The sequence below is a fragment of the Rhamphochromis longiceps genome, linkage group LG23 (assembly GCF_057381845.1).
Source record: "Rhamphochromis longiceps isolate RC_006_pf linkage group LG23, R_longiceps_female_GT1.1, whole genome shotgun sequence".
Classification (NCBI taxonomy): domain Eukaryota; kingdom Metazoa; phylum Chordata; class Actinopteri; order Cichliformes; family Cichlidae; genus Rhamphochromis; species Rhamphochromis longiceps.
In genome coordinates this window covers 16,703,315-16,731,259 of record NC_140578.1, presented here as the reverse complement: position 1 = coordinate 16,731,259, position 27,945 = coordinate 16,703,315, and the positions used below count along the sequence as shown (strand labels likewise).

Sequence of the window (27,945 nt, the reverse complement as noted above, 5' to 3'; positions counted from 1 at the left end):
ATAAGATTTTGCAAAGCTGCCTGCTTAATATATAAGGCAAAATAGAGCATCACAGAATCACAGAATAGCTGAAGCTGATTTGATGATGTAAACTCTGCTCTTGCTGACTTCTGCTCTGCCAAACTTCTATATGCCATTAATAAACTAGTTAAAAGTAAACTTAAACTCTAAATTAAACAAAGCAGCAGTTTGATTGGCAGACAGAGGCTCTAGAGGAACCATACAGGTACAGCTACTGGCTGCTCCCAGTCCACTGCCAGCCGGCTGTCATCAAGCTCCCAGTGGCTCCCGAGGCATATCTATTTTCCATCATTAATCCGCTTTGGAAATGGAAGGCTGTTCTCTTTTCAAGTTCAAAATTATGTGCAAATACAAAATAAATAAATAAATAAAATAAATCTTTCAGTGCATACAGTGTCAGGGCTTCTGTTTTGAGTACAATTTGCCACTTTTGATTCACTTCTTATTGCCAAAAAAGTGCCACTTTTCTGGCTAACTGATGACTGCAGCCTATTGTAGAAATAGATAAATTAGGAAAAATAAAAATCAATTTTTATGTCTCTTGCCTTCTACTAGTGGATAACACAAAGTAAAATCATCTTAATTTGTGGCTAGAATATCATCAGCAACCAAGCTAGTAGCTTTGAAATCATCAACAAGTCCCATGACAAGGATATAAAATGGGTTTCATGTGGGGTAGAGTTTAATGTATTTAATTTTTATTTTTTTTTAATTTGAAGGCAAACATTGATCTCACAGGAAAATATGACGAGAGATATTTTAGTTGAGAATTACTGTTTTTTACAAATGCGTACAAAATAGCAAATATAACCACACATAAATACTTCCAATATTTGTTTGCTATTATGTTAAAACCTGACCCTCCAAGACAAATAACTTGACCCCAGCCTGACTTGGTTATCCATTCCACCGTGAAGCAAATGACTTCCAAATTCTCCCATAGTTGGTGCTGATTTAGAGAACTAGAAAGAGCAGAGCCAAGGATGGATAGATGAAATATTGATGAAAAGCTAAATGTGTGATTTGTAGCATGGCATCAAAGGCATCTGCTTCACTGGTGCAATGAGGAAGAGAGGGAGCAAGAAGTGAAGACGGGAAGGTAGTGAGAGAAAAAGATATATGGATGCGTCCAGACCACAGATGATGACAAGAAGTGAACGAATTCCTTCACCGACAGTATGATAACATCATATAGCTGTATGGTAAGGCATCTCTTTGTAGCTATTTTTGTCACGCTATCAGAAAGATACCATATGAAAATATTACTTTCTAAATATCTTTTTTATTGTAAACTAGCTTTAGATTTGGATAAAAATCGTCATCATAAAATGCAATGTGATGAAGATGTGCTACATATTTGGAGTTGGATGAGTCTGTAATCTACAAACATATATGCAATTGGCGATGTAAATTTTGACTAGAATAATAAATATTTGCTTATTGCACCTTCATAAAAGTGAAGAGCTTTTGGCTCTATTCCCTTTCATATAATTGCATAAATGCCTTTGCACTCCAGAAAGTTTTAAAGAGGAGACCCATTACACTAGAATCTGTTGATCACTTGGGCTCATTTTATGAGTATGATAAATGTCTCACTTTATTTTTTCCTCACCCAAGGCTTAAGAGTGGGTATTATTTAAGGTCATATTAAGCCATCATCTACACAGGTGAATGGGAAACCACACTGGCCTCTTATACCAGATGTTTTGAATTATATGTCTAAGCAGTGTTGCAAGGTGTTCTCTTTCCGCACATCAACATTCCTCAGCTGGACAGCAGTCATAATTCTTTCATATACTGATTGATTTTCACTGCAATTGCAATTCTATTGCATAGAAAATAGCACCTAAAGTGCTGGCATCTTTAACTTTTCCGAGCTCATTGAAAATTTAGATTTAAATGCAGTAACATCTATAAGGATAGCATATGGCATTTGACACATCATTATGTTGATCAGAATAAAGGAAGGACGTGGAACAGGATCTCAAAATCTAGATGATGGCGGTGGTGAGAGAGTATATTTATGTTTGGAAGAGATTTTCTGAACATCTAGAAAGAGGTGAGCGTGTGAATAAGAGGTTCCATATATGATGGTCTCAAAGGGAGAATAACAGGTGAGATTTAAAGTATGTGGAGTGGAGGCTGATTGGCCTGATTAAGGTAGGCAGAAAGATGATTGGACTACACCAGTGATGTCAGCATTGAGCTTGACATCATGGGAAAGTGGAAGTGATGTAAATCATAGATTAGCCACCAAACACCTGGGAAGCAGAGAGATGTGTGACTACAGATGTTCCTTATTGAACGTCTGTGAAGGTTCTCAGTCATCCAGGTCATCGTAGTCAAAGGAGCTTGCAAAGAAAAGCATCTGGACTTCTTTAAGTTGCTTGAAGACGTTTCACCTCTCATCCGAGAAGCTTCTTCAGTTCTAAGGTCAAATGGTGGAGAGTCCCAGATTTAAACCTAGTAGGAGTTTCCCCCCACAGAGGGACAAAAGGACCCCCTGATGATCCTCTAATCGCCTGAGCCAAGGTGTGAAACTGGGTGTGGGTCCCAATCAGCCAGAGTTTCGGGTGAGCTCAATGTAAAACCTGGCCCCACCTCATTCCACCATTTGACCTTAGAACTGAAGAAGCTTCTCGGATGAGAGGTGAAACGTCTTCAAGCAACTTAAAGAAGTCCAGACGCTTTTCTTTGCAAGCTCCTTTGACTTCCTTATTGAACCTACTCATGTGCTTCATTAATATTTTTGTAGCTACTGTTGCTAAAGTGTGGGCATCTTGAACTTTCCGAGCTCATTCAAACTTTTGATTTAAAAGCAGTAAAATCTCTAAACATAGCATATGACATACAACACTGCATTGTGTGGTCCTGAATGTATAAAAGAGAACAGGATCCCAAAGACTAGATGGTGGCGGTGGTGCTAGAGCAAGGTTATGATTGGACGAGATTTTCTGGATGACCCAGGTGACTGTGGGAAAAGGAAATTCCATAAATGATGGTCTCAAAGGGAGAATGATAGAACTGATGATGATTGGTAATGATATGGCCAAAAACGTTGGATCACAGTTTTGAAGACTGGATTGAGAGAAGAGCTCGATAGCTGGGAGAAAATGAAGCTGAAAGAGCAGAGCAGCAGGATAACTCAAGAACCTGTGTTACGCTTAATAAATGTATAGAAAACCCTCATTTTAACATTCAGGGTGTTGCGTATGTCCTGCTAGTTTTCTCAAGTGAAGTCAAGTGAGTTATTTTTCACCAGTTTGAGAGGTAATTTTTTTGACTTGCTAATTGTCTTGTCTTATAGATAAATTAAATGTTATAGTCCATACTTAATTACTTACCACTTGCAAATGCAAAACCCTGACATACACATTAGGTGTATCTGATAAATGCAGCAGCAATAAAATTGTGTGCTGTAAAAACCCATAATTAAAGATGATGGCAGACAAACAGGACACCAGACACACCATACAGTACAGGACGAGCACCCATTGCAGTGGGTAACGTTCTGCAACTAATTTTAGAAATGGCAAAAAATCTGTGGCAGTATCGGTACATAAAGTACCGACTTATTGCTCTGTTTGCTCGTCTTTCACCCGTTCCTTCTTTTGCTACCCTTCTACCCCTCCACTAACTTTTCTTTTATCCAAGCCAAATGCTAATGCAGCCAGGAGGTTCTTTGAAATTGAAATGATGTGAAAATAGAATTTCAGTGGCAAATGAGCTGTGTTTGCTGGTACCGCCGGGGCCAAACGAACCCTTTGAACGTGTCTCTCCCCCAGTGAGGAGGCCCTGTTCTGGGCCGCTGTCTCTCTGGCGCGCCCCTCCCTTTTGACGTCAGCTGGGAAGCTCCCAGTGGAGAAGAGATCAAGCTGAAGCTGAAGTAAAGTAATTGAAATTTTGTTTCACACAAGCGTGCATGCACACGGATCTATACATATCCACATTTGCACATAAACATTGTCATGACAAACTTCAAGACAAACACACATTTGAACCTCCATTTGTACTTTCTTCAAGTTCACAGTCCTAAAAAGACAGGAATCAGGATTAAAATAAGCCAAATTCTTTATTTTTTTCCTTTTCTTTTTTTTTGACTGGGGAAAAGAAAGAGGGAAAGAAAAACAGCGGGAAAAAGGGACGTGGATAAAGGGCAAAAAAACGAAAACCGACAAAATAAGCAGACAAAGAATACATATATCAATCACCTAGATCACCTGTTGAGAAAGAAAAAAGAAAGCACAAGCAGAAGAAAAAAAAAAGAGAGTAACATAATAAACAACATCACGATGATATATGGGAATATAACAGTAAATACTAAATATTAAACATTATTGTGCAGCACGTAAGATCGACAGCGCACAGTGTGCTTTGAGGTAGGAGCCAAAAAGGGTGTAGTTTGTGTGTGTGAGCACCCATGTGTACACCTGTGAGCATGAAGCAGGTATGGAGGAGATCGAAACTCCAGACATCCAGAGTCCCTCAGAACACAAGAGACCAAAGAGGGGCAGCCGCGCCACTATCCCAGAAAGAGCTGAGGAGAGTCCCAGATGAGGGGTCACTCAGCAGCCGCGGAGCAGAAGCCAGGGGGGGTTGCAGTGACGCGCCCGTGAGCTCCGCCGGCAGCCAGCTGTGCCAGAGTGACCGAGCCCCAGGCCGAGAGGCCGGGGGCACCCCACCCCCGAAGTGGCCCCAGCGAGCCCCAGACTCCAGGCCCCAACAAGCAGCCACCAAGGAGTGAGCCGGTGCGTACCTGGACGCCCACCCTCGGACACAAAGAACCACCTACGCACCGATGTCTGAGGGAGTCCGCCACTGGCAGGGGAAGTGGTGGGGGGAGATAGGCCTCCATACCTTGGAGGACCTGAGATGAGCCAAATTCTGACGTGAAATAAGATAATTAGATATACCTGAGAGTTAGTTAGTGAATGATTTTAACATATTCAAACACTGTAACTTTCAAAGACTTACACAACTCATAGCCTTTGCTATATTTCAAATCCAATGTGCTTGAGTGTAGAGATCAAACAGTGGACTGCTTTGTAGATGAAGATTAGACACATGCACAACAGACCTGTCTTGAACAGTTTTTTTGGAATGGTGTCAGTGTCAGGAAACCAAAGTTTAAAAACTCTGAGACACGGAATTTGATCAACAACATCCTCTTGTGGGGAAAGACAAACACACCGACCCACCGAAGACAGCCAGGAGATATGAAATGAAGAAACGGAAAGAGAAAACGCTAACGAGAGATGAGAGAAAGCAAAGACAATGGTTCAACTGAAGAGAGTGTTTAAATTGTCATTGTTTCAGATGACAGCAGTCCCAGCCCAAATCCCTCTGAACATGCTCTTTGCTTTCTGACACGTGCATACACACGCAAATTCTGCAGGAGTGAAAAGACGCACACTAAAGGAATTCATAAGAGCATCAAATGTGTCTTTAACTTGCATTCTTCCTAATGGCTAGCAAGGGGCTCCTCCTCTGGCTCCAAAAAGACATCTTGTTGTACTGAAACGTATGACCATACTAGTCACTTGATCTGTGGCCTCTGGAAAAAGTCTCTTATGAAACCCATGCATTTTGTGATTGCTACTTTTAGGTTTGGTTGAATATAACATGATGTACATTTTGTAAATCATGGTCTGAAATTCCAATAGACACACATGATTACCGTATGAGTGTGGCGTGCCAATGGGTTTATGAGTCATATGTGCCTTTTGGTTTCAAAACACCACAAAGGCCGTGGCAGGAATGTGCAGCTCAAAGCTTAAAGATGGGTTTTCACTAACAAATCTGTGAGATCACAGTGGCTTCATCTACAAGATACTTTTACTTCTAATGGCCATATTAAGTGATTTACCAGTATATGAAAATTGTGGAAATTTATTCCAGTCCAGTAATCACATTTCCAATTATTTGTTTTTTTGTTAGTTTGTCATGGAGTAATATGTCATGGAGTAATTTAATTATGGGAAAATAGGTGTAAATGACAGAGTTATTGGGACAGACTGGATACTGGATTAGAAGCAGAGCAAGTGAGTCACACATCATGGTAGAGTAATGAAAGATATGAATGTGATATCACTGTGTGGGACTGAGACAACAGGTTGTTTTGTTTTTTTGCTGGAATATGCGATGATTGCATACTGCAGTATATGAATGTACAGTGTGTGTATGCGGGAGCGGCGGTTGTTTACTTGTATAAGTGTTTGGGTGTACGCTCCTTTGTTCCTGTAGCAGACATGTCAACACTTGTCAAGTCACAAAAACTTCAAGCAGTTGCTTTCTTTGAAAAAGAAAGAGTCTGAACTTCACAATCAGCGGTTGTATATGAAACACGAGCATGGCCTGACGTGGCCTCTCTTCAGTCTCTGCGTAGATGCCTTTGCTGCCTTGTGCATCACATTCTGGCCCTCTGCCCAGTATGGAAATATCCCTCAGCCTTAATGGACATTTCATTTAATAATCAGTGATTGATCACTGCTGGTAATCGTGTATAAGTAGGAAGATTCTGGGATGAAGAATATTCTCAGTCAATAATTGGAAAATGTAGAGAGCTCTGCAGAAAGACATGCTACTGCGCTGCCAATAGCAGCATGTCTCCTTAACTCTCCACTTGTCAATATGGCATCTCTTTATTTGCCAGTGGCAATTAGCACCATGAAGTCATGTTCCTGAGTTAGAGTCACATCAACCTCACAGAGCTAATTAGACACACTTGACCTTTTCTGTAAGAAGCTAATTTTAGCAATGAAACTTCACTTGAAGATGAGACTTAGACAATTTGTTTTCGATTGTAAGTGGGGACATGTTAAGTTTAGCTTACATGACAATTCAAAATTTGTTTGTGGGTGAAGTACTTAATAATAACCATGGAATAAATAGTGTTTTTGAATTGCTTTTAATAGTGTAGATCGATAGCTCTGTTAAAATGTCCTGCCTCCAGAATTAAGTCATAAACAGTCATAAATATACGTGTTGTTATTGTAGATACATTTGAGTTAAAAAATAATGAAAAGTAATTGCTATGGTTTTTATTTATTCTTGTTTGTATATTTTCTGACAGATATTATGAACAACATTGACAAAGTTCAGAATAGTCTAATTCTATAAACACTACGAAATGCTTCCGTTTTCAAACAAAAATGTGTTTCTAGTATTAGAACTGTTAATAAAATAAGGATGTAACATTTTCATGTATGAATCTAGAAAGTTATAAAATGCTAAAAAAAAAAAAGTTGCTAAATGTTTAAAAACGAAATATGTGTTTTATAAAAGAAATGATCTAATGTGAAACGGTATCAGTTTAAGGTAATTATTGTAGAGCCTGCCACCCTGTCTCATTTGATGGTATCTAGATTCTTATCACTTAATATGGCAATCCAGGTTGTGTTTTAATTGTATTGGTATTCAATCTGGCTTGGGTCAGCCCTATACAGTCAAGATGTGTAAATAATTGAACAGCCAACGTTAAACCTTTTTTTTGACTAATGAGCTTCTCAACATCAGTTTTCATTGATGTTTTTACCTCCTCTGGTCCATAGCAGATATGACCCCAGGAGAGATTCTCCAATCAGACGCACACAGGGATAAGATGCACACTCAAACACGCACACACCTGTCTTAAGACGTTTAAAAGTCAACCATGTTTGTGACATTTTATGACATTTATTATTCATGAATGTGGCAGTTCGGTTTCTGTTTGTGATAGAGTAACAAATGCAATTTACATTTCATATTGCTACTTCTCTAAACTGAACATGATGGTATCCATCAGTGGATGCGAGCAGAGAAAATGTGTGGCTGTGTGTGTCTTAGTTCATGTCGGTCAAACAACCTATACTATACAAATTAATAGCATCCTACTCTTTGCATTGTGCACTATGCTGCAGAAACATAAAGCTTCCTTATTGAGAAATTATTCATATCAAGCATGCAAAAAAATATACCATGTCCTGTGACAGGTCCTTTTTGTAAGGGCCTATCAATACATTTTACAGAATATTAAGAATAATGCCTTTTAAGGGCTTTAACTGTTAATCTAGAAGGAGTACTTTGTTGACGTGTGATCCAAAAAGGCAACTTTACGTACTTTCATCTGCTCCCTTTCTACAAGGGGTTGCCACTTTGGGTTGCTCGTTATGTTTCATTTGGCAGTTTTACTCTACATGCCCTTCCCAGTGCAACTCCAAAGGTGATTTGTGTATTTAAACAATAAACTTTAATGGACTAAAATTGTTATTGTCAGTCACTGACCTACAAAACTAGTTCACACCTTATTTATAAATTCTTGAATTTAGTTTTTATGGCACTTTAAATGCATGTTATTTGTTACCTTGAATGAGAATAACGGTAGATCTACCCTTTTAAAATGTTTTAATTCAATTTTCATGTGTTTTATACTGTAGAGACAGATGATAAGGAAAAGTGAGAAAGCTGAGCTGCGATTCATTCCCATGGAGCTAGATGTACGTGGCTTTTATAGTAATTGGTTTTATTCCCATGAAGCACGTTGCTTCCTTTTTAAGGTCTCCTTTACATCATGTGCACAAAGCAGGAAACAAACATTTTGGGAGATGCTTTTTAACACGCAAATGCGGCTTCTGGCTGCTTCGGTAGCTCGGTAGGCCAAGGCACACGCACTGTTTGTTCCTACCAAATCCCATCCTGTTTCATCTTTTATGTCATTGTTGGTGCCCGCTGTCTACAAAAGAAAACAACTTTGAAACGGTGCCTTAAAGAAAATAAAATTGTTGGCTTTTATGGTGTATAATAAACTGAGCTCAGTCTGGTGGTGATTATGAAGAGGTAGAGGCTTAATGCAGCTCTCAGCCCCTGTTGGATTTTTTCCATTTTCATTATTATTATTATTATTATTATTATTATTATTATTATTATTATTATTATTATTATTATTATTATTATGTTGACCAATCAAAAAAACACTTTGGTTAAAATAATATTTCTGATTATCTGAACAGTGCCACAGCGGTTGGCATGGTCACCTCATGGTTCAGATACATTTTCCTGGAGTTTGTATGTTCTCACTGTGTATGTGCAGGTTCTTTCTGGATATTCCAGCTTCCTCTGGTGGTTCAGACATGCATGTTAAGATATTCTGAATTGGTTGTGACAGGCTATGTGATATACTGGTGTACCCCACCTCCCATGCTATTTGGTGGGTGACTGTGTTGGCCAACAACTGTTTGTTTTTTGGGGAGGTGTGTGGCGGTGGAGGAATCTACATAAATAAAAATAAGTTCATAGAAATTGATGTCAAATTTTAAACTCTTACATGGATATAAAGGTCAGCTAAAGCACACATTAAGCTCATAATGCTGAATTTTCCAAAGATAAACTGAAGCATGTCATTTATGTCATGTAATCTAAAAATAAAAGCTGTGCCATACATGTGTTTAGACCATTAAATCACCAATGAATTACGATACATTCTATCACCGGAGCCATTTCTTATGCAGTTCTACACAAACATCTTTTCTCCCGAGCCTTGCCTCAAAGCCTGAAGTCAAAATCCATATTTCTTTCTTGTGTAAGTAGGGTTGCATACTCGGGTTTAAAACCTCTGCAGTTCCTGTCATGGCATATTTCACAGAGCAGTGGGTGAACACAGAGCAGAGCTGACAAGTCGCACTGCATGAGGAGAGAAGGCTCAGTTCAAAAACAGCTTGACTCACTGATAAATGCACTGGCCACTGGCCTATTAGCTGACAGTGTTGGTCAAAATGAGTCAGTTAACAAAACGAGAGAGACAAACAGAGAAAGACAAAAACATTGTCTCGTTTGATGACAGACATGCTGTTCTGTAGTGATGGGTCGTTCGCGAACGAAATGGCTCTTAGAGCCGGCTCTTTGACGTGAACGACGCGAGCCGGGTCCTTATCGCGAGCCGTCACGTGGTTTTTTTTTTTTTTTTTTTTCTTTCTTTCTCTCAGCCTCTCTCTCGCACTTTTTTTCCGCTTCACTCTGCACGCGAGCCTTGTGCTTTACGCTGGGCAGAGGGGGGAGGGGCGGTAGTTACACTCAGTAGCACAGGAACAGAGCCAGAGAGAGAGAAAGAGAGGCAGGGACAACAACATTAGAAAGGTATAGTAATCATCCACAACTATTTTCAGTTGCAGATGATAAAGGATTGAGAAAGTTTATTCATGCAGGTCCATATGACAGAGAATATGCATGTTCTTTTAGTTTTCATATTATAATTTATATTTAATTGTGTTGTGGTTTGCAGTGTTTTGTGTTCTTTTCACTTTAAATTTGTGAAAGGAAAAAGCTGAAAATTTAAATAGTTAAAAGTTGAAATGTGAATAGTTGATTTTTGTATTATATGATTTATTTATTACATTTTATGTGGAGTGAATAAATAAAAGTATATTTACGGTGGCCCCTAGAGACAAAGCACATACAAACTTCAAATCACGTATGAACTCTGAAGCATGTACAAACTCCAAAACACGTAAAAACACGTACAAACTCCAAAACACGTAAAAACTCCAAAACACGTACAAACTCCGAAGCACGTAAAAACTCAGAAGCATATAAAAACTCAAAACACGTACAAAAGACAACAGAAGTGCTCCAGGATGCTGGGCGCAGTGTTGAGCCTTTGTTATCTTGTGGCTACACAAGCCAGCAAGTACCAACGACCGGATTTGGTGTGTGGTAATAACAGGTAAATGAACTTTTTTTTAAATTATTTGAATATATATATATATATATATATATATATATATATATATATATATATATATGAGTGCCTGTGTATAAATACACAAACAATACACACATGCTTTCAATTGTGTAATTTAAGTGATCTAGTAGCTCGGCTTTGGAAGTTCAGTTCATGCTAGAAATGTGTTTTGGAGTTTGTACGTGTTTTGTCTCTAGGGGCCACCGCATATATTTATATATAAACATATATAAATAAAACCACTTGTTTTTATGTTAGTAATTCCTTTTGTGCATAATTTTATATTATTGTTAATAATAAATTAATTAAAGCAACAAAACAACCTGAAGAGCCGGTTCGGAGCCGAAAGAGCCGGCTCTTTTTAGTGAGCCGAACCGAAAGAGCCGGATCTCTAAAAAGAGCCGGAAATCCCATCACTACTGTTCTGACACATTTTATCGTATACGTAAGATTCATCAGTAACTACTCAACTATGCTGGCTGAGGTTCAGTCTCCCAACCATTTTTGGTAATGGGTTGAGTCAAGACTGACAAATCCAGTAATACTAGTGCTGTCCCTGCTGGCGTGGACATACACTGCTGTGTGATTCCGCCTGTTTATGGAGGCTTTACAGCTACATACTTGGTCCAGTAAATCTACTCCTTTTTATCATGACTCTCTCTAAGCAAGACTGACTTCAAACTTAATGCTTCACTTATTTGAGTGTCCAGAAATAAACCTGGCAAGCCTGAGGTAGTCCATCTTAATGTTTATGCGATAGGTAAGAAGAAGACTAACCACATGCAGAGATTTTTAAGTTCATATGTGACATAATGACAATTCCCAACAGTCTGATTACTGAGTACCCCAGCTCTTCTTTATCAATATTTCCAGGTTTACACATTTATTACAATCGAAGTGACTTTATACTATGAAACACAAGAGATGATTTTACATATGTCAATCTGTCACTCCAAACTAATCTTTTCATGATATATTTACAGATATAATCTTCATAACAACTAGGTCTCTCCTGTGTTCAGTTAACAAAATAAAAAAGGGGAGGCAAGTCACGATCTGAGGAGGCAGACCGTGCGGTGGTGTGTGTGGTGGACCCAGGTGCGAACACACGAAAGTAGACTGGAGTAAACTTAACTGAAAGCGAGCCTTTATTGTGGCTGGTGACAAGGAGTGCAGACAAGGCAGAAACGCAGTGACAAACTAAACTATGACTAAACTGGGAAAGTAAAACTAGGAAAAACTAAGAAGACACAGGAAACCATAACTATGAATACTAAGACTGGCTGTGACAACATGGAGGGTAGGAACACAGACGACGCGACACAGACTACATGAAACACAGAGAGTAAATACACATGAGGGATGATCAGGGGAAGTGGCCACACATGGGAGCACAGCTGACACACATGAACCTAACGACAGGACAGGAGGAGTGAAACTGAATACACTGACATTGAATACAGACTTTCAAAGTAAAACGGGAAACATGGAGATTAGACATGACAAGAACTAAACATAACCACGCAGACATGACACATGAACCAGGGAGACTTAGTACAGGGGGAGATGACATAAACAACTAAGGAACAAAACTAAACTGCAATCTAGAAATTAACTAGGTGAACTAAGCTAGGTGCAGATGAATACAAAAGATACATGAAACTCAAATACTGGGTCGCTTGACCCAGGACCATGACAAGGCACTCTTTAACTCTGGAAAACAACTTTAAAACAAGATCAGTCATCCAGGTTATCGAAGTCTAAGGAGCTTGGAAAGAAAAGCGTCTGGACTTGTCTAAGTTTCTTGAAGGTAAAACATCTTCAAGAAAGAAGACTTCAAGAAGTCCAGACGCTTTTCTTTCCAAACTCCTTAGACTACTTTAAAACAAGCAGATGTGTAAATACCCTTGAATAAACCCATTGCTTTAAACTTCTGACTTCTGTTTGAGCTGCTGCTTTAATTGTTGACTAAAACATAACCAAAAGCTTTCGTCCCACCTTATGCTGATGGACATTTAACAGATATTTCTCTATAAGACCTCTATAAGCAAGATTTCTGCAGGAGTCAAAAGCTCCAATTGGTAAAAATGAGTTTTTATTTGATAATTGACGCATGTTTATGCAAATGCAGGTGCTGTTAGCAGATGAATTCCTCAAAAAATGTGCAAATTAAACCTAAGAGCTCCTGACATTTATTTTTTGTTCTTCTCTTTCTTCTTACTTCTCTGCTGTTCTTTTTTTTTTTTTTTGCTCGCTCGTTTGCATACTAGTCACACATCTTCGCTCATGTCCTCCCCTCCCAGACTTTGACTCGCTGACATTGACAGTGTGGGTGTTTGTTTCATCAGAAAGCAGTAGAAGGAGAAAGAACAGTGGAAGAATACAAAGAAATTAGCAGTAGCAGGGACGGATAGGAGAAGAAGAAATATGAACAGATAAAAGGAATGACAGGAGAAAGCAAAACAAAAAAGAGAAAATAAATGCAGTGTGAAACAAGTCAAGGTGAGAAGGATATTTAAGTGGGTGTGAAAGCTTTTAGTTCTCCAGAACATTACTTTGTAACTAGTTACAGCTCAGTTGATCTTTCCAGATTTTTATTGCTGGTCTTTCCAATTTTTTTTCAAATTTTCTTTTCTCTAATTATTTTAGAAAAATTGTTTTAACAACTTCAAAGTTTTATGTTCAGTGGCACCGGTTCATGTTCTCTTCTCTTATGTTCCTTCTTGTGTCATTTGCAGTAGGTAAACATGTTGCCTGAATTCAATTCTGTGATCAAGTTTATTTCAAGTAAAAATAGTTGGACATATTTTTCTACTGTTGACAACCAAAACTAGGTATGTCTGCATTTTATTACTCATTTGTGTATAGTCACAAAATGTGGACCCACTTCCCTTAAGGTACCATAAAGCAACCCCCTGTAAATTCAATTAGTCGGTTTTGCAATGGCAAATAGTTTAAATCACACGGCACACCACCAAACAAAAATGTAACACAAAGCATATTGATAATTTTTTCCTGCACACCTGGCATGGTGGAATTGGCTTGGTTTGTCCTCAGCATACCCTCTTTTGCTTTCCTCTGACCACTACTCATGCTATGGCCTTCATCTGGGTCAGAATTTTCTCCAGGACCCAGGTCAGATTGACCACTTTTTTTTTCTTCAGATATTTATCTATTGCTATTACGTGTTGTGTCATCTCACAGCATGACTATTATGTAATTTCTTCTTCTGTTTTACTGGCAGTTGGCAACCTATTTAATTAGAGCTGGTAGTTGTACTGCCCTCTAGTGAAAGAGAATTTAATTGTTCTGCCCGTAACTCACGCCGATCACTTAGAGTACTAATCAGGTGGAACTAGATAATTTTCCATGGCACACCTATGCGCCGCGGCACAGTGGTTGGGAAACACTGGTCTAGATTATCTTACATGAAGCATAGAGTAAGTGTGATACCCTCCACTGTACTGAGTAGTTACCCAGTTATCATATGTTAGTGGTAGGTATTACATATGCATATGCTTTTTTCTTAATTTCACATTTACCCTCAATATGGAGAATGTTGTTTGAAAAGTTGGTGCTTGTACCACCTACACATTAATGCAGAACTGTGCATTTCAGTGATCAGCATTTCTTGCAAAATGCATCGACTTCTTTTATTTTGTTGCCACTGGTATTGCTTCTAATATTCACATTACTGCTACCATAATCTTTCATAGGTCTAAGATTAGTTCCATTTTTTTTTCACTTGTGCTGGTAGAGGGAAAAACTGAAAAACTCATGAAATGATGTTCAATCCTGTCTGTCTCTTCTGCCTAATCTTACTTCATATGCTTCAGGCATAGTTCCTGATGATGATATGGAATATTAATGCATCTTCCCCCATGAACAGACTTCCCTTTAGGTTTTCATAATCTTAGGATCTTCTGTGTTTGGACACATTTTCCCATTTGCATCACATATTTCAGTCATTTCCCAGACAGCTCGTACACATTATGTTTCACAGTCATCTGAATAAATGGCAGCTTTATTCTGTTCTCTGATGCACAACTGTTTTGATGGATAGCTTCTTTTTTCTCTCATTATAAGTAAAGTATATATATTTCAAAGCCCAAACACTTCAAATCTAACCATAAAATGTATGGACACTTTTATAGAACAAGCTTATGTACATTGAGAAAAGGATAACAGAATGTAAGATAAGCGCCAGTTTTTATTGGTTATCATTAAAATATTTGACTGAGGAATAGGAAGTCTTTCGTCTTTGGTTCAAAGATACCAATGGTGACTGATTGTTGGAATGCAACAATCATTATAACAGTGTTAATATTTCAACAACACTGCAATATTAACCAGTTATAAATATTAACCCAGCTATTGCACTGTGCATGTTAACATTAGGTGCTGAAACGTTAGTAATTACCCGCATCAGTATTCTGTTATCATTAAGTTAGCAGCTAGCGGTTATGGTTATCATGATCCTGTACTTCTGTGATGTTAATAGACAGTCTATGGAGCTTGGAAAGAAAAGCGTCTGGACTTCTTTAAGTTGCTTGCAGACGTTTCACCTCTAATTTGAGAAACTTCTTGAGTTCTAAGGTCAAATGGTGGAGAGTCCCAGACTTAAGCTCTGTGGGAGTATCCCCCCACAAGGGACAATGGACCCCCTAATGATCCTCTACCTAATCACATGAGCCAAGGTGTTAAAACGGGTGTAGGTCACAATCAGCCAGGGTTTCGGGTGAGCTCATTGTGAAACCTAGCCCCATCCTATCATGTGATTTCCTGAGGTCAGATGGCCCAGCATGTGAGTGGGCGTTAAGGGAAGGGGAAGGGATCTTAAAACTGGATTATGGATGGCAGACAGTTGGTGTCGTAAACCCCTGACTCTGTTCAAAGATGGTCACTCACAACATCCCAGTTTACTTCAGCAGCAGCACACTCAGACAGAAACTGGTTCATCCCAAAGACAAAACTTCTAAACACAAACTTAATAATGTGGTGTATGCTGTACAGTGTAGTGAGGAATGCCCAGACCTCTACATTGGAGAGACCAAACAGCCACTTCATAAACGCATGGCACAACATAGAAGAGCCACCTCCACGGGACAAGACTCGGTAGTCCATCTGCATCTAAAGGACAAAGGTCACTCTTTTGAGGATGTCACATTTTGGACAGAGAAGATAGATGGTTTGAAAGAGGAGTGAAAGAAGCCATCTATGTCCACTGTGAGCGACCATTTTGAACAGAGGCGGTGGCACCAACTGTCTGCCATCTATAATCCCGTTTTGAGATCGCTTCCCAGATGCCTTAATGCCCACTCACATCCTGGGCCATCTAACCTCAGAGTGGGGCCAGGTTTTACAATGAGCTCACCCGAAACCTTGGCTGATTGTGACCTACAACCATTTTAACACCTCGGCTTGTGTGATTATGTAGAGGATCATTAGAGGGTCCATTGTCCCTCGTGGGAGGATACTCCCACAGGGCTTAAATCTGGGACTCTCCACCATTTGATCCTAGAACTGAAGAAGCTTCTCGGATGAGAGGTGAAACGTCTTCAAGCAAATCAAAGAAGTCCAGACGCTTTTGTTTCCAAGCTCCTTAGATTACAATCACCTGGATGACTGAGAACCTTCACAGACAATTTAATAGACAGTTTCAATATAGCGGGATAACATGAATTTGATCTAAAAGGCGATTCTTCCAAAGCCCCAGATTGACCCTGAAAATTTTTTACCAACAACTTGACATGACAGCCTATCTTACCTACTCAAATATATAATATGTATCAAATTATGTGTAGCTGTATCTGTTAGGTGTGGCTGTGTGCAGGCAGGAATAGGACCCAAGGTGCAGACTCCGGAGACAGACGTGAACTCAAAAAAGGCTGTAATTTAATACTCAAAATATAACAAAACTAAAAAAACTCAAAACAAACTTAACCTGGAGAAATGACAGAACACACAGCTAGGAAAACGGTAGATCGCGACACAGACACTAAGAAACACAGGGCTTAAATACACAGAGGGAGTAATCAGGGAATGAATAACAGGAGGGAAATACAGCTGGGGCAAATCAGAACTGACGAGACAAAAGGAAGCGTAAACTGAACACACTAAGACAGAGACCTTCAAAGTAAAACAGGAAACACATAACATAGACTCACATGCAGGCACTACAGAGGGAACAGAGACGTGGGACCAGGGCAGACACAAACACTGACTGAACACGGGGATATAGGAACTAAGGATACATAGAGACGCGAACTAGACAAGGGGATGCAGGTGATAGGGGAGACAGAGCAACTAAAGAAGACAGAGACATAAGCCATAAGACGGAACTCAAAGAAACCAAAAACTAGAAATTATAAATAATATCGTAAACTCAAAAACCCTGGGTCAACGACCCAGGCATCCTAACAGTATCAAGTTTGAAAGTGAAGTATTGTGACAACTCTACATCCTTAACACAATTACTTTAAAAAGAACTGAATACTGATGGTAGGTCATGGAGAAAAGTCTAGAAACCTCTCAAATGTCTTAAATTTTATTTTAAAGTTCTGTATGTCTATATTTCCATAACACATCATTTTACACACAAGACTACAATAATCCAATGATGAAAATAAATAAATAAATAACTTCAGTTCACACAAAAAAGGACTGCAGGATTTAATATGATCTCTTGAGAAGAAACGAGTAGAAACCAAAAAAGATATTTTTGGACATCAGACTCATTGTATGACACAGTTCTAACATATCTGTAACACATCTCTCTGAGGTTTCACACATTCTGCTTATTTTCATGCTTCCTGAGTGATTCTCCTCATCAGAGAGTTTGTTGAAGTGCATTAAAGTCCCAGTTCTACCTTGGGGATGGATTCTGTATTTATAGTTTACAGCCTGTGGGGATTTTATCCAAGGTCAGTTGTAGATTACCTATTTGGCTCATTGAGCAGCGAGCTCTGTTAGATCCCCTTTTTAATGTGCATCGGTGATTGATTATGCTAGTGTGTTTCTATGCCAGTAGAGGCCTTGACTGATGCATACAGAGAGCAATATATGTATGTGTGGATAGCTCTTGTGCAGAATGTGCAATCGATGCATGGACTCTCCTCACAATAATTACCTCATCCAGAAGAGGGGAAAGCCTGAGGGTTTAGTGTGTGTGTGTGTGTGTGTGTGTGTGTGTGTGTGTGTGTGTGTGTGTGTGTGTGTGTGTGTGTGTATCTATCATTCTTGCTTCCCAGCTGGCTTTTTGAGTCATGGATTGTTGCAGTGTCAGAGAGCGTGAAACTCCTCTTCATCAGTCTCCAATCAATGCTGTTGGTGGAAGCAGGGAGATATGAGGATAGAAGGGAAAACGATGGACACAGAGAAAAAGACACCACAAACGTCAGAGAAAGGCAGACGATGTAGACTGAGAGACTGAAAATCAAAGTGTAATATTTTGCTCCACTGAATGATGAAGAGGAAAAAGAAAAATGAAATGTGCTGTACGGGGTCCTTTTAGGTATGAAAAGGAAACTCAGTGTCCCTTTCATACTTAAAAGAATTACAGGAACCATAAGAATATAACAGGGGGACCTTGGGTATTTCTCTAGCTTTAACTTGATAAGTGCTAATTTTTAACGACCCACTGACCAAGTTAACTGCACATATCTGTGAATATAATAATTTAAAACATGCTGAGGCCATAAGACACAAGACTTCCAAGTCCTAAACAAAGTCAGACGAACTTCATTGTAAAGGTATTATAGTGAGCTGCTGGGTTGGATAACAGTCTGCACTAATTTACCTAATTAAATGGTAACTGATTGCATATTTCAAATAATTCATAGAGCATTTTTAATCTTTGCCCGGTTTTCTCTGCAGAACTAGTACCAAATTTCTAAATTTCAACTTCTATCTTCAAACTTCTTTCAGTGTGTTTACTGAGGTCCTGTTTGAAGCAATTAAGCTCTTTCCCTCTGAATTACACCTCTTTCACATTTACAGGTCAGCCTGTTAGTCTACCAATCTGTGCTTTTGTTTGAAAAACAAAGGGGGGTATAGTGCAGATATAAGAGAACAGCAATTTGTTAGCATGCAGAAGTAAAGGTGAAGTGATAAGAAGTAGTCACACAATGTAGAAAAAGATAACCTATTTTGAAAGCTGTTATCCCATTGAATCACCATCAGTTGTTATCTATCTTATATTGCCAGTAATTGGCAGGTTCAACCAACTGGTAGGATACTGGTTTGTGTCATTAACTCTTTTAACTACGGTTTTGCTGCACTGCTCCAAAAGACACATGTGCCTAATCACACGTTAGGCCAGTGTTATACTTTCCTTTGCCATATACAAGATGCAAAAGTCTGCTTACACAAAGGTGATGCAAATTTTGTTATCAGAGGGTGAAAGAGACTCGTGGATGTATGCGTGAATTCCAATTTGCTGCGACTCCACAGACCTGTCAGCACCCACACAGCAGACTAAAAGGGCACCAACTGTGAGCCCTTGTAGTCTAGTAGACTACGCACATAAGGACAAAGACACCTGTGTTGCGTCTACAGTGGGGATAATCCTAGCTGTAGTGAGTTTTATTTACTTTTTTAATATATATATAAATACCAGGGTGAAAATATACAGGCACATTTTTCTAGATGTCTACATTCCTTTCTTTTTATTGGTGTTAAAATGGATTATAAATGACTTCATGGGTTGCAATAGAAGTACAGTATATTTGGTTGGTTATTATCTATGGTAGGGATTAAAACAAAGGTTATCTGAAAAATGTTTGAAGTGTCACGTTCCTAATCACTGATCAGAGCTGATGCCAGCTGAGACTTCACCAGTATCTCTGCTTCAGTTACCCACACACATATGAACGCACGCATACACTGGTTCAAAATAGCAGGTGAGGACAGGTCGGTGTCAGGACATTCTTGTCACAGCGACGTTCAGTATTGGCACATGATTGTTGAATGATGTCTCTCTCGTTTTCTCTCTCTCCACATGTGTGTGTGTGTGTGTGATATGACATGTCATGCAGCTGTCTTGCTCTGATCCCAACTAACCCTAAGTCAGAAAAGGTGCTCCTATAAAAGCAGCACATGTGCAATTCAGAGAGCAGTCGCATTGTTTTTGTCTTTTCTTTTTTAAATTCTCATAGGTTTTCCAGTTGCTCACAGCTTTTTAATGTTTTTATTTATTTACTTATTGTCTTTCGATGATACTCATTTCATGTTGATGGTGTTGAGACATATGTAGTATATTCAGTGTACTGTGCCAGTTGAAGTATTTTAACATTCTAAAATGGATAGTTGCTTTGGTTCATGGAGACTTAAGACTAGACTAGATCTGGAAGTTAGGCTTCTACATCCTATAAATATAAATAACACAGATAAAACAGCATTTTAAATTTAAATGTCCTCTTGTAGTTTGGATATTTTTCAGTCAAAAACATATAAACACACCACTTTGTTTTGCTAATTTTATATCTATCTATATATAAAAATTAATTGTGTACTTGTCTGTCCGAACATGCATTTAAATTGTAGATGCAACAGTTTGAAAAGTAACTGTAGGCTTGCTGTATATTCAGGTATTAGCATGAAGACATATATCACTCAGCGTCGTGTATGCTGAAAGGTTACCACAGATTTCTCACAACCTTTATGTATTGTTTTGTCAGTGATCTCTCTATGCGGCATACTCTATAAACAGGTGACACATCCCTAGACAGTGGCTGCTTTCTCTTTCTTAGACATTTCCCATTTCCTAAGAAGCGACTTGGTGTCTCGGTGCTTATTCAGCACATTGAAAGCACGAGTCAGCTCTCCCTTATCAAATTGCTTGTCATATTCACAAAAGAGAGCTGGGAGACTGCTGCAGGACACACTGATATGCAGTAAGCCAGCCTCCTTTTTAAAGTCATTGGAAAGAAATCAGTGAGCTTAAAATAAACCAAGATATTATGATGGAGGAATTATTACTCTTGGATATGAGTTACTGGCTAGAACCATCTTAACCATTTAAGTCAGTCATCTGCCATTATGATCTATTTCATAAACATTAACAACAACTCATTTAGTGACATTTCTAGTTTAATATGAGCCATTTATTAGCGTTGACCTTATAAATAGAATAAACTGCTAGATCAGTTTTTAAAAATGGAATTGAAGTATATTTGCATAAAAGTGCCGGCTATTTGCTGCTGTGGTCAATTAAGATAGATTAAAGGACTAAAGTGGTGATTTCCTCATCCACTGATGGCACTTTGAGGCTCAACGGGCTCACGTGTTGTCGATGCCATTGCATGTGTGCGCAACTATGTGTGTGTGTGTGTGTGTGTGTGTGTGTGTGTGTGTGTGTGTGTGTGTGGTGGGTTGGGGGAGGACCAGTATGCTACTGATGCTATTCTATGTGTCATGCACCTTGACAGCTTCTGTTATTTTTTGTTAAGACTGCATGTTTCTGATCTTGTTTGGAAGATATATGTATATTCTTTCCTCTCTACGTTTGTATTTGTGTGTTTGTTTGTTTGTAGGTGTGTAAATACTTTAAGCTAGCATGCGTTTTTTTCTCTGTGTATGTAAACAATACTGATATTAAAATGACAAACTGTTGTTTTTATGGAGAAGCATCTAACCACTTCCCTTGACAGACAATTGCCTGATAAACTTAAACACTACACAAACACTCAGGTTGAACAAAAAAAATGTTTAAAGAGTATTTAAAGAATCTACTGAAAAAAAAAGAAAAAAGAAGTTTAATTCAGTACCCTTATTGTATCTGCTCAAAGTGTCAGATGCTTTCATACTTTACTTTTTTTCTTGTATTGATTAAACAAACATACATAATTAATCTCAATATTATTATGCCAGAGCAAAGTCATTATTGTGTTATTGCTCAGTTTGTTTCCTTTAAATAAAACTGATTATTCTAAATTGTATTATGAAAATTACTATGTGTGCTTATTCATGCTTTATGATTTATAGCATGCCTTGGCAAAAGCATGAAAATAAATGGATAAAGAATAACCCAATAATCACTCAAAAAATATATATTTTTTGGGGGGGTCTCCTTTCTTTCTCTCACTGCCTTTAAAATATTGGGATAGTTGATATTCTAAACAGGGATATGTATGGACAGATGTTTGTGTGTGTTGTGACATCAAATCACTTTTAAAATGCATTTGGGGAAGTTGTCACATGATTCTCTAGAGTGCTCTGCTCTTAAAAAAAAACTCTGCTTCTTTTACAGTCTTTGTTTGTTTTTCTCTTCTATTCTGATCAATTCAGTTATTACCACAATATCTGATGTGTGTAATTTATGCTACTTTATGCAATGTTTTAAAGTTTATGATCTTGAGACGTTTATCTTTAGTTCAGTCTTCATTTTCAACAGAAAACTAACATTTTTTGCCTCTTTTTTTAAAGTCCCTCTTTTTTTGGTCTTTAACTTCTTAAATGAACTCAAGCAGAGTAAATTCCAACATTAAACAAAGTGGACATTGTGGTAATGTTTGCCCAGTCTGCTTGTCAATGTGAGGATTTTTCTAAAAAGAAAAAAAGAAAAGAAAAGAAAAAAGGGGGCTATAAAATCAGTAATGATTGAAAAAACTTTCTTTCTTTTGAGAGCATCTTTTGAAGACTGTTTGTGTTCTTGATCACCCTGTTTTCCTCCATCTTCTCCTTCTTGGTCCTATAGGTCCCCTTACAAAGAAACACAGTGATGATTTAGGTGATAGTGACCGCACGGACGACGAAGGTATTTTTTCCCCCAATGCCAAACTGATTTGCATGACAAGGGAAATCAAACTTACCCTTTCTCCTACAATTTTTATCTTCTTTGATTTTCTTACATTTCTTGTCCTTTTTTTGAAATTGATGGACATTTTCTTTTTGCTCTTTACTCGTAAACTCTCTTTTTGGGCTGGATGTGTTTTGTCCTCTTCAGCTTGATGTCTAAAATTTACATGTCTTCCGCCATTCTTTGATATTAAAACTGTAACATATGTAGATTACCTGCTTGGATTTGCTGTTTCCTTTTCTTTACTTTTCTATGTTGCATCCCACCAGCAGATAGAATAACTATTAACCCTTCAGTCAGCTCTTAACACATTTTTGCATGTTTTTTGTTTTGATTTGCCTCGTTTCTAAAATATGATCATGTTCAAAAGTTTAACCGTTGGCTAACTGGCTTTTTTCTACATTAACAGATCTATTTATGTTTTTGGCATCAAAATAACCTTTGTAAATATGATAAAAATACTAGAAGACATGTTAATATCTTTCTCAGCCCTAGTTGCTGCAAAGACTTGTGGGGTGCAATGCTGGACCAACTTACTACCTATTAATATGTAAAACTTGAATAAATACACTTATTCAGCATTTGCAAGGAACCCACATGACATAGCATTATGTTTAAGGTTTTCACCGATGTCCTCACTGTACATAAACACTTCTATCACTTGGTAATTTCAGTGGAGCAATCATGTTGCTTCTTTGATTGCAGTGAATGCTCACACCGCAGATTGCAATTAAAATTTAGCAAACATCTCTGTGAGACAAAGCTGCTTCTCAGGGGCAAATACCTCACTGGTGGAATTAAATCTCCTGTGAACCAACTCAGCAAAAGGTAAGACAAGGTGAAGTAATTATTGTGGCTTAGCTGATCAGTTTTCAAAGCAGACAAACTTGTAGTTAGAATGTATGTAATATATTATCATTAATATATTTAATTTCCATTAATATTGACTTTGGTAGGTAATTATTGATCCTGGTAATTAAAGACTGACATGTAGCTACATGTTTTAATTTAAAGCTCTGGAAAAGTGGACCCTGACGTAAGATTTACTTTATACATTTTTTTCTGTAAATAGTATATCTTTACAGGGTTAAACAGATTCCAATCTGCTGCACTTTAGGTCACTCATTGTAATATAAATAACTATATGGGCTAGTTATATACATTATATATAAAATCTGTGTCTGCATAGGGACAAGATCAAGGATGCTAACCCACAGTTTCCTGCCACAATGTGCTAGTACAGAAAATTATAAAGAGAAGACTCTATAACCATATATAGTAATCAAGACATGCTAGTTAACCCATAAATATGCCTGGTTCTGTCAAACTCACCATGTGTTTGAAAATAAGCAACATTGTTACCTGTTCTGCTCTTATTGCCATGAATTTTCTAAACTCAAATGCAATAAAAATAAATTATTTTGTCCCCATGTACTGCTAATCATTTAAAGCCATTTAATCCTTTAATGCAAGGCATGTTGTATTGTTTAAAAAAAAAAAAACACTTCAGGGTTCCGGCGAATGTCTTTTGAAAACTGCAATGACTCTTCTTTGTATTGAAATGAGTGGTGTTATGATGCTATGGCATTCCACTTGAAACCCATTAATCTCATCAGTAGAAGAAAGAAGAACCTTTGCTCAATTGCCATAAAATAAGAGATCTTTGAAAAGTCATATTACAAATAAAATGTCTTTGATAAAACCCAGAGATAGTGTCATATCCCCTTGAGACTGCTGCAGTGCAATTCTAATGACAGGCAGAAAGTCTTAATAAAGCACCTCTACTGTATAATGTGATGGAGTAAACAGCAATTACATCCAAGTAAAACTCACAACCATCCAGATCCTTTTGATCTGCATCATCATGCAGTTTTTATGGGAGTTCAAACACACACGCATACACACACACGTCAGTAAGATTATAGAAAGTCACAAAGCTCACACAGATCTATTCAATGAATTCCATGCTAGCTTCAAGTGTTATCTCGATAAAGGATGTGGAGAAGACAAGTAATCCAGTTTAATTTACAGGGAAATATGTTTCAGAATGCCTGCATGGACACGCAGACCCTCACTCTCTTTCAGGGCAACTCCAATCAGTCTGAACTCTCCCTCCCCATTTTACTTTCCACGTAGCTCTAGAGGCTTTGACCTTTGACATAGTGTTGCCTTTTATCTGCCAACTCATTGAGGACATCCCTTCACAACCCCTCCCATCCAGTATCTTGCATTTTATAATCTCTTTATATTCTCTAAAGCTGCTATTTGTAATCCTTTTTGTGCTGGGAATAGAGATGTAAACAGGAAAGCCCAGAGAACTTGTTAGAAGCTTCTGTTTCAACATCAAATATTGCTGGAACAGTTAAGAGTCAGAATGTGGAAGTGAAGCTGTTTCAAACTGTGGCATCTACTTATGGAGGCTCTAAGTATTACATGTTATTACCTGTGAAAGATTAACCTCCAGGGATACAGTATAGATTAGAGTGTTAGGGGCCCAGAGATGTTGCTAATACCATGTAGACAATCTTGGAGTAAAAGAAAAGATCATAACAGTATCAACGACTGTAGGAGGAAGCCGGAGTACACAGGGAGAACTTGCAGACTCCACAATGAAAGAGGTGAATGGTCCAGATGGTGGAATCGAACTCAGGACCTTCTTGCTATGAAGCATCAGTGCTTACCACTGTGCTCCCCTTCTTTAGTTCTGTGGATTTAAATTCATACAAGATGGTAATTTTCCTTTGGCTTCAGGTCAGGGAAGCGGGTTGTCACTATTGATAGTGCTTAGATGCTGAGACTAGCTTAGAACACCTGGCCTTCTTGAAAATCTTGGGTGGGGTGCTGCAAGCATCCCTCCGAAGGCACTCTTGTCTACTAGGTACTTCAGTGCTCACATGGATAATGATAATGTAACCCCAAGAGTAGTTCTGTTTCTAGAGTTCAGTGCCGATCATGGATAGTCCATAACGGAAACTATGTTTGACCATGATTGTGTCCAAAGTGCACTTGGCAACAGGAAATGTTGCCAAGTTTGGTTGGATTCTGGAGGTAGCTGATCAATGCTGGAAAAAAAAAGGACATGGCTCTGTCAAATCCATACTGGCAAACTTTGGGAGAAGTCTGATGAGGCCAGGGAACAAGACTTTCAGTCGACTTCAAATCAATTCTGGCAAACCGTCAGGTATATATGGTTGGGTTGGCGTGCTGACGTCAACTGAGGACACAAGAAATAGAAGCAGTGTTTGTGTGATGCATATGACTTCCATCACTAGGTGTGAAGTCACTGAGGTAGAGATGGCTGAGCTTTCCCTAGAGTCCATTCAGACTCTGGATGTTGTGGAAATGAATTGGCAAAGTGTAGTGGTGGAGAACGCATTTAAGCACTTCCCTTGTCCTCTGGAGCGTGGTGGTGCGGGGGCTGTCATTGTTGGCTATTTAGTCCACGTAGAGCAGTAGTAATAGTTTGTTTTTCATTGCTGGCAAGAAGTTGGACTCATTTCCCTTAGGTATGGGGCTCCACCAGGTCTGGCTCTTGTCATCGATTCTGTTTGTGATTTTAATGGACAATGTTTCTAGATTCAGGCAAGGGGAGGACAGTTTCAGGTATGGTAGCCTCAGGATCTTATCTTGGATTTTTGCTGTTGATGTGGTGCTCTTGGCTTCACTGGTTGATGGACTCTAGCTTTCACAGCCATGGTTTGCAACCAAGTATTGAGCAGCTAGGATGACAGTTAGTACCCCAAAGTCTGGTTCTCATCAGAAAATGAAGGCATACCCACTTGGGGCAATGATCCACCATCCCAAATAGAGAAGTTTAGGTATCTTTGGGTTTTGGTCATGAGTGAGGGAAGAAGGGAGTGGGAGACAGTCAAATGGATTGATGTAACACCCTGCAATAATGGGGTAAATATAGAGCTTAATTCAAAAGTGTGACCTTACTACTTGAGCTATGTTTTACATTTTTACCCTTACGTATGGCCGCAAGCTCTGGGTAGTGACTAAAAAAGTGATACACAGATAGAAGTTGTGGAAATGGACATTATTGAAAAGGTTCCCTGGCCTCAACCTTAGAGATATTGACCTTAATCATTGGAAAGGAGCACAGGGTAGAGCTGCCAACTGGATGTCCAACTGATAGAAGACCCTGAAACAGAACCAGGACAGCGTTTATTGTAGATTTAAATGTTAGTTGATTTGGGAATGATCAATGTTTGTACTGCATATTATAATTTAGCTGAAATATGGTTTTCTAATTATAATAAAATGATTGGTCACTGTTAATACATGGTAGATTTAAATAAATATATCTAAATCTCTTCATCATACATCTCTACATTGATGCCTTCTTAACCATGTTAGTGAAGAAGTTTTTATGAACAGTTTTCACTGAATACATTTTATTAGGCAGCCTTTGAATCAGTTTTTAGCACTTGGCCTCATTTTTTTTCTTGCTGGCCTTACCAGGATTCCTGTGTCTTTATTCCCTGCAGCAAAAAGCTAGAGCTAAAGAAAAAAAAACAACCCTTTTCTTCTTGTGACTGTTGTTGGTTTGATAAGTCCTCTACACTGGCAAAGGGAGAGGATACCAAAGTTTTTGCAACAGCCTGGGGGCCTCTCTTAGGGTTTGCCCAGAGAAATCTAAAGCACCTGAATCTCTTTGATCATAACCTCATCCTAAAGGAAGCAATGATCTACTCCATGCTGGCATGGCACCTCTCCTCTGACAAACCCTCCCTGACCCATACTCATCCCAGGGAAGATTGAGTGGTAGAATCACTACATGATTGCATCTTATTTTCACTCATCTTAGAGCAAGCTTTCATCTTTCTGCTCACTGTGAAATACACAAACCCACACACACAGACACACAGAAAAGAGAGAGAGGACAGTTGAATTTTCCTGCCTGATTCTAGACACATTCATTGAAAATTAAGTTACAGGAATCAATATTAACTACTGATTACAATAATCACACATGTATTTGCTAGTTCAATAATCACCTCAAATACAATTTATTCACTGATGGAAAGTGGTGGGTGGTAGAAAGTGTTGAAATATGCTGAATAAATTGATAAGTAAGGGGAATGAATGGAGAGGCTGGGATTTACAAGATTTTTTTGGCTCTGAATGCTGCACTTGGCAGCCAATGTAGGTTGCCAGGAAGCCATACTGAGAGCAAGCTGGATAGCATAAACTTAAAACCTTAATATATAATATGTTGAGTATACACTGGGAGTTGCTTTAGTCAGTAAATCCAGGTAAATTCAGGTAAATCCATCAATGTTCGAGCGTCGCTGTGGCAATTTTATCCTAACCTCACCTCATTACCGCTGACCTTCAGCAAAGAACAAAAAAAGCCACACTGGATTTATATCACTTCAGCAGAATTTAATTTCTATTTTCAAGTAACACT

General features: G+C 38.5%; 1 protein-coding gene across 1 annotated transcript in view; it reads left to right on the top strand.

Annotated features, from left to right (window-relative positions):
* Positions 1-27,945, top strand: part of nlgn1 (neuroligin 1) — a 301,957-nt gene that overhangs the window by 98,287 nt on the left and 175,725 nt on the right. Inside the window, exon 4 of the mRNA XM_085398088.1 lies at positions 22,431-22,490. Coding sequence (XP_085254214.1) covers positions 22,431-22,490 — 60 coding nt within the window. The remainder of the gene's footprint in view (positions 1-22,430; positions 22,491-27,945) is intronic.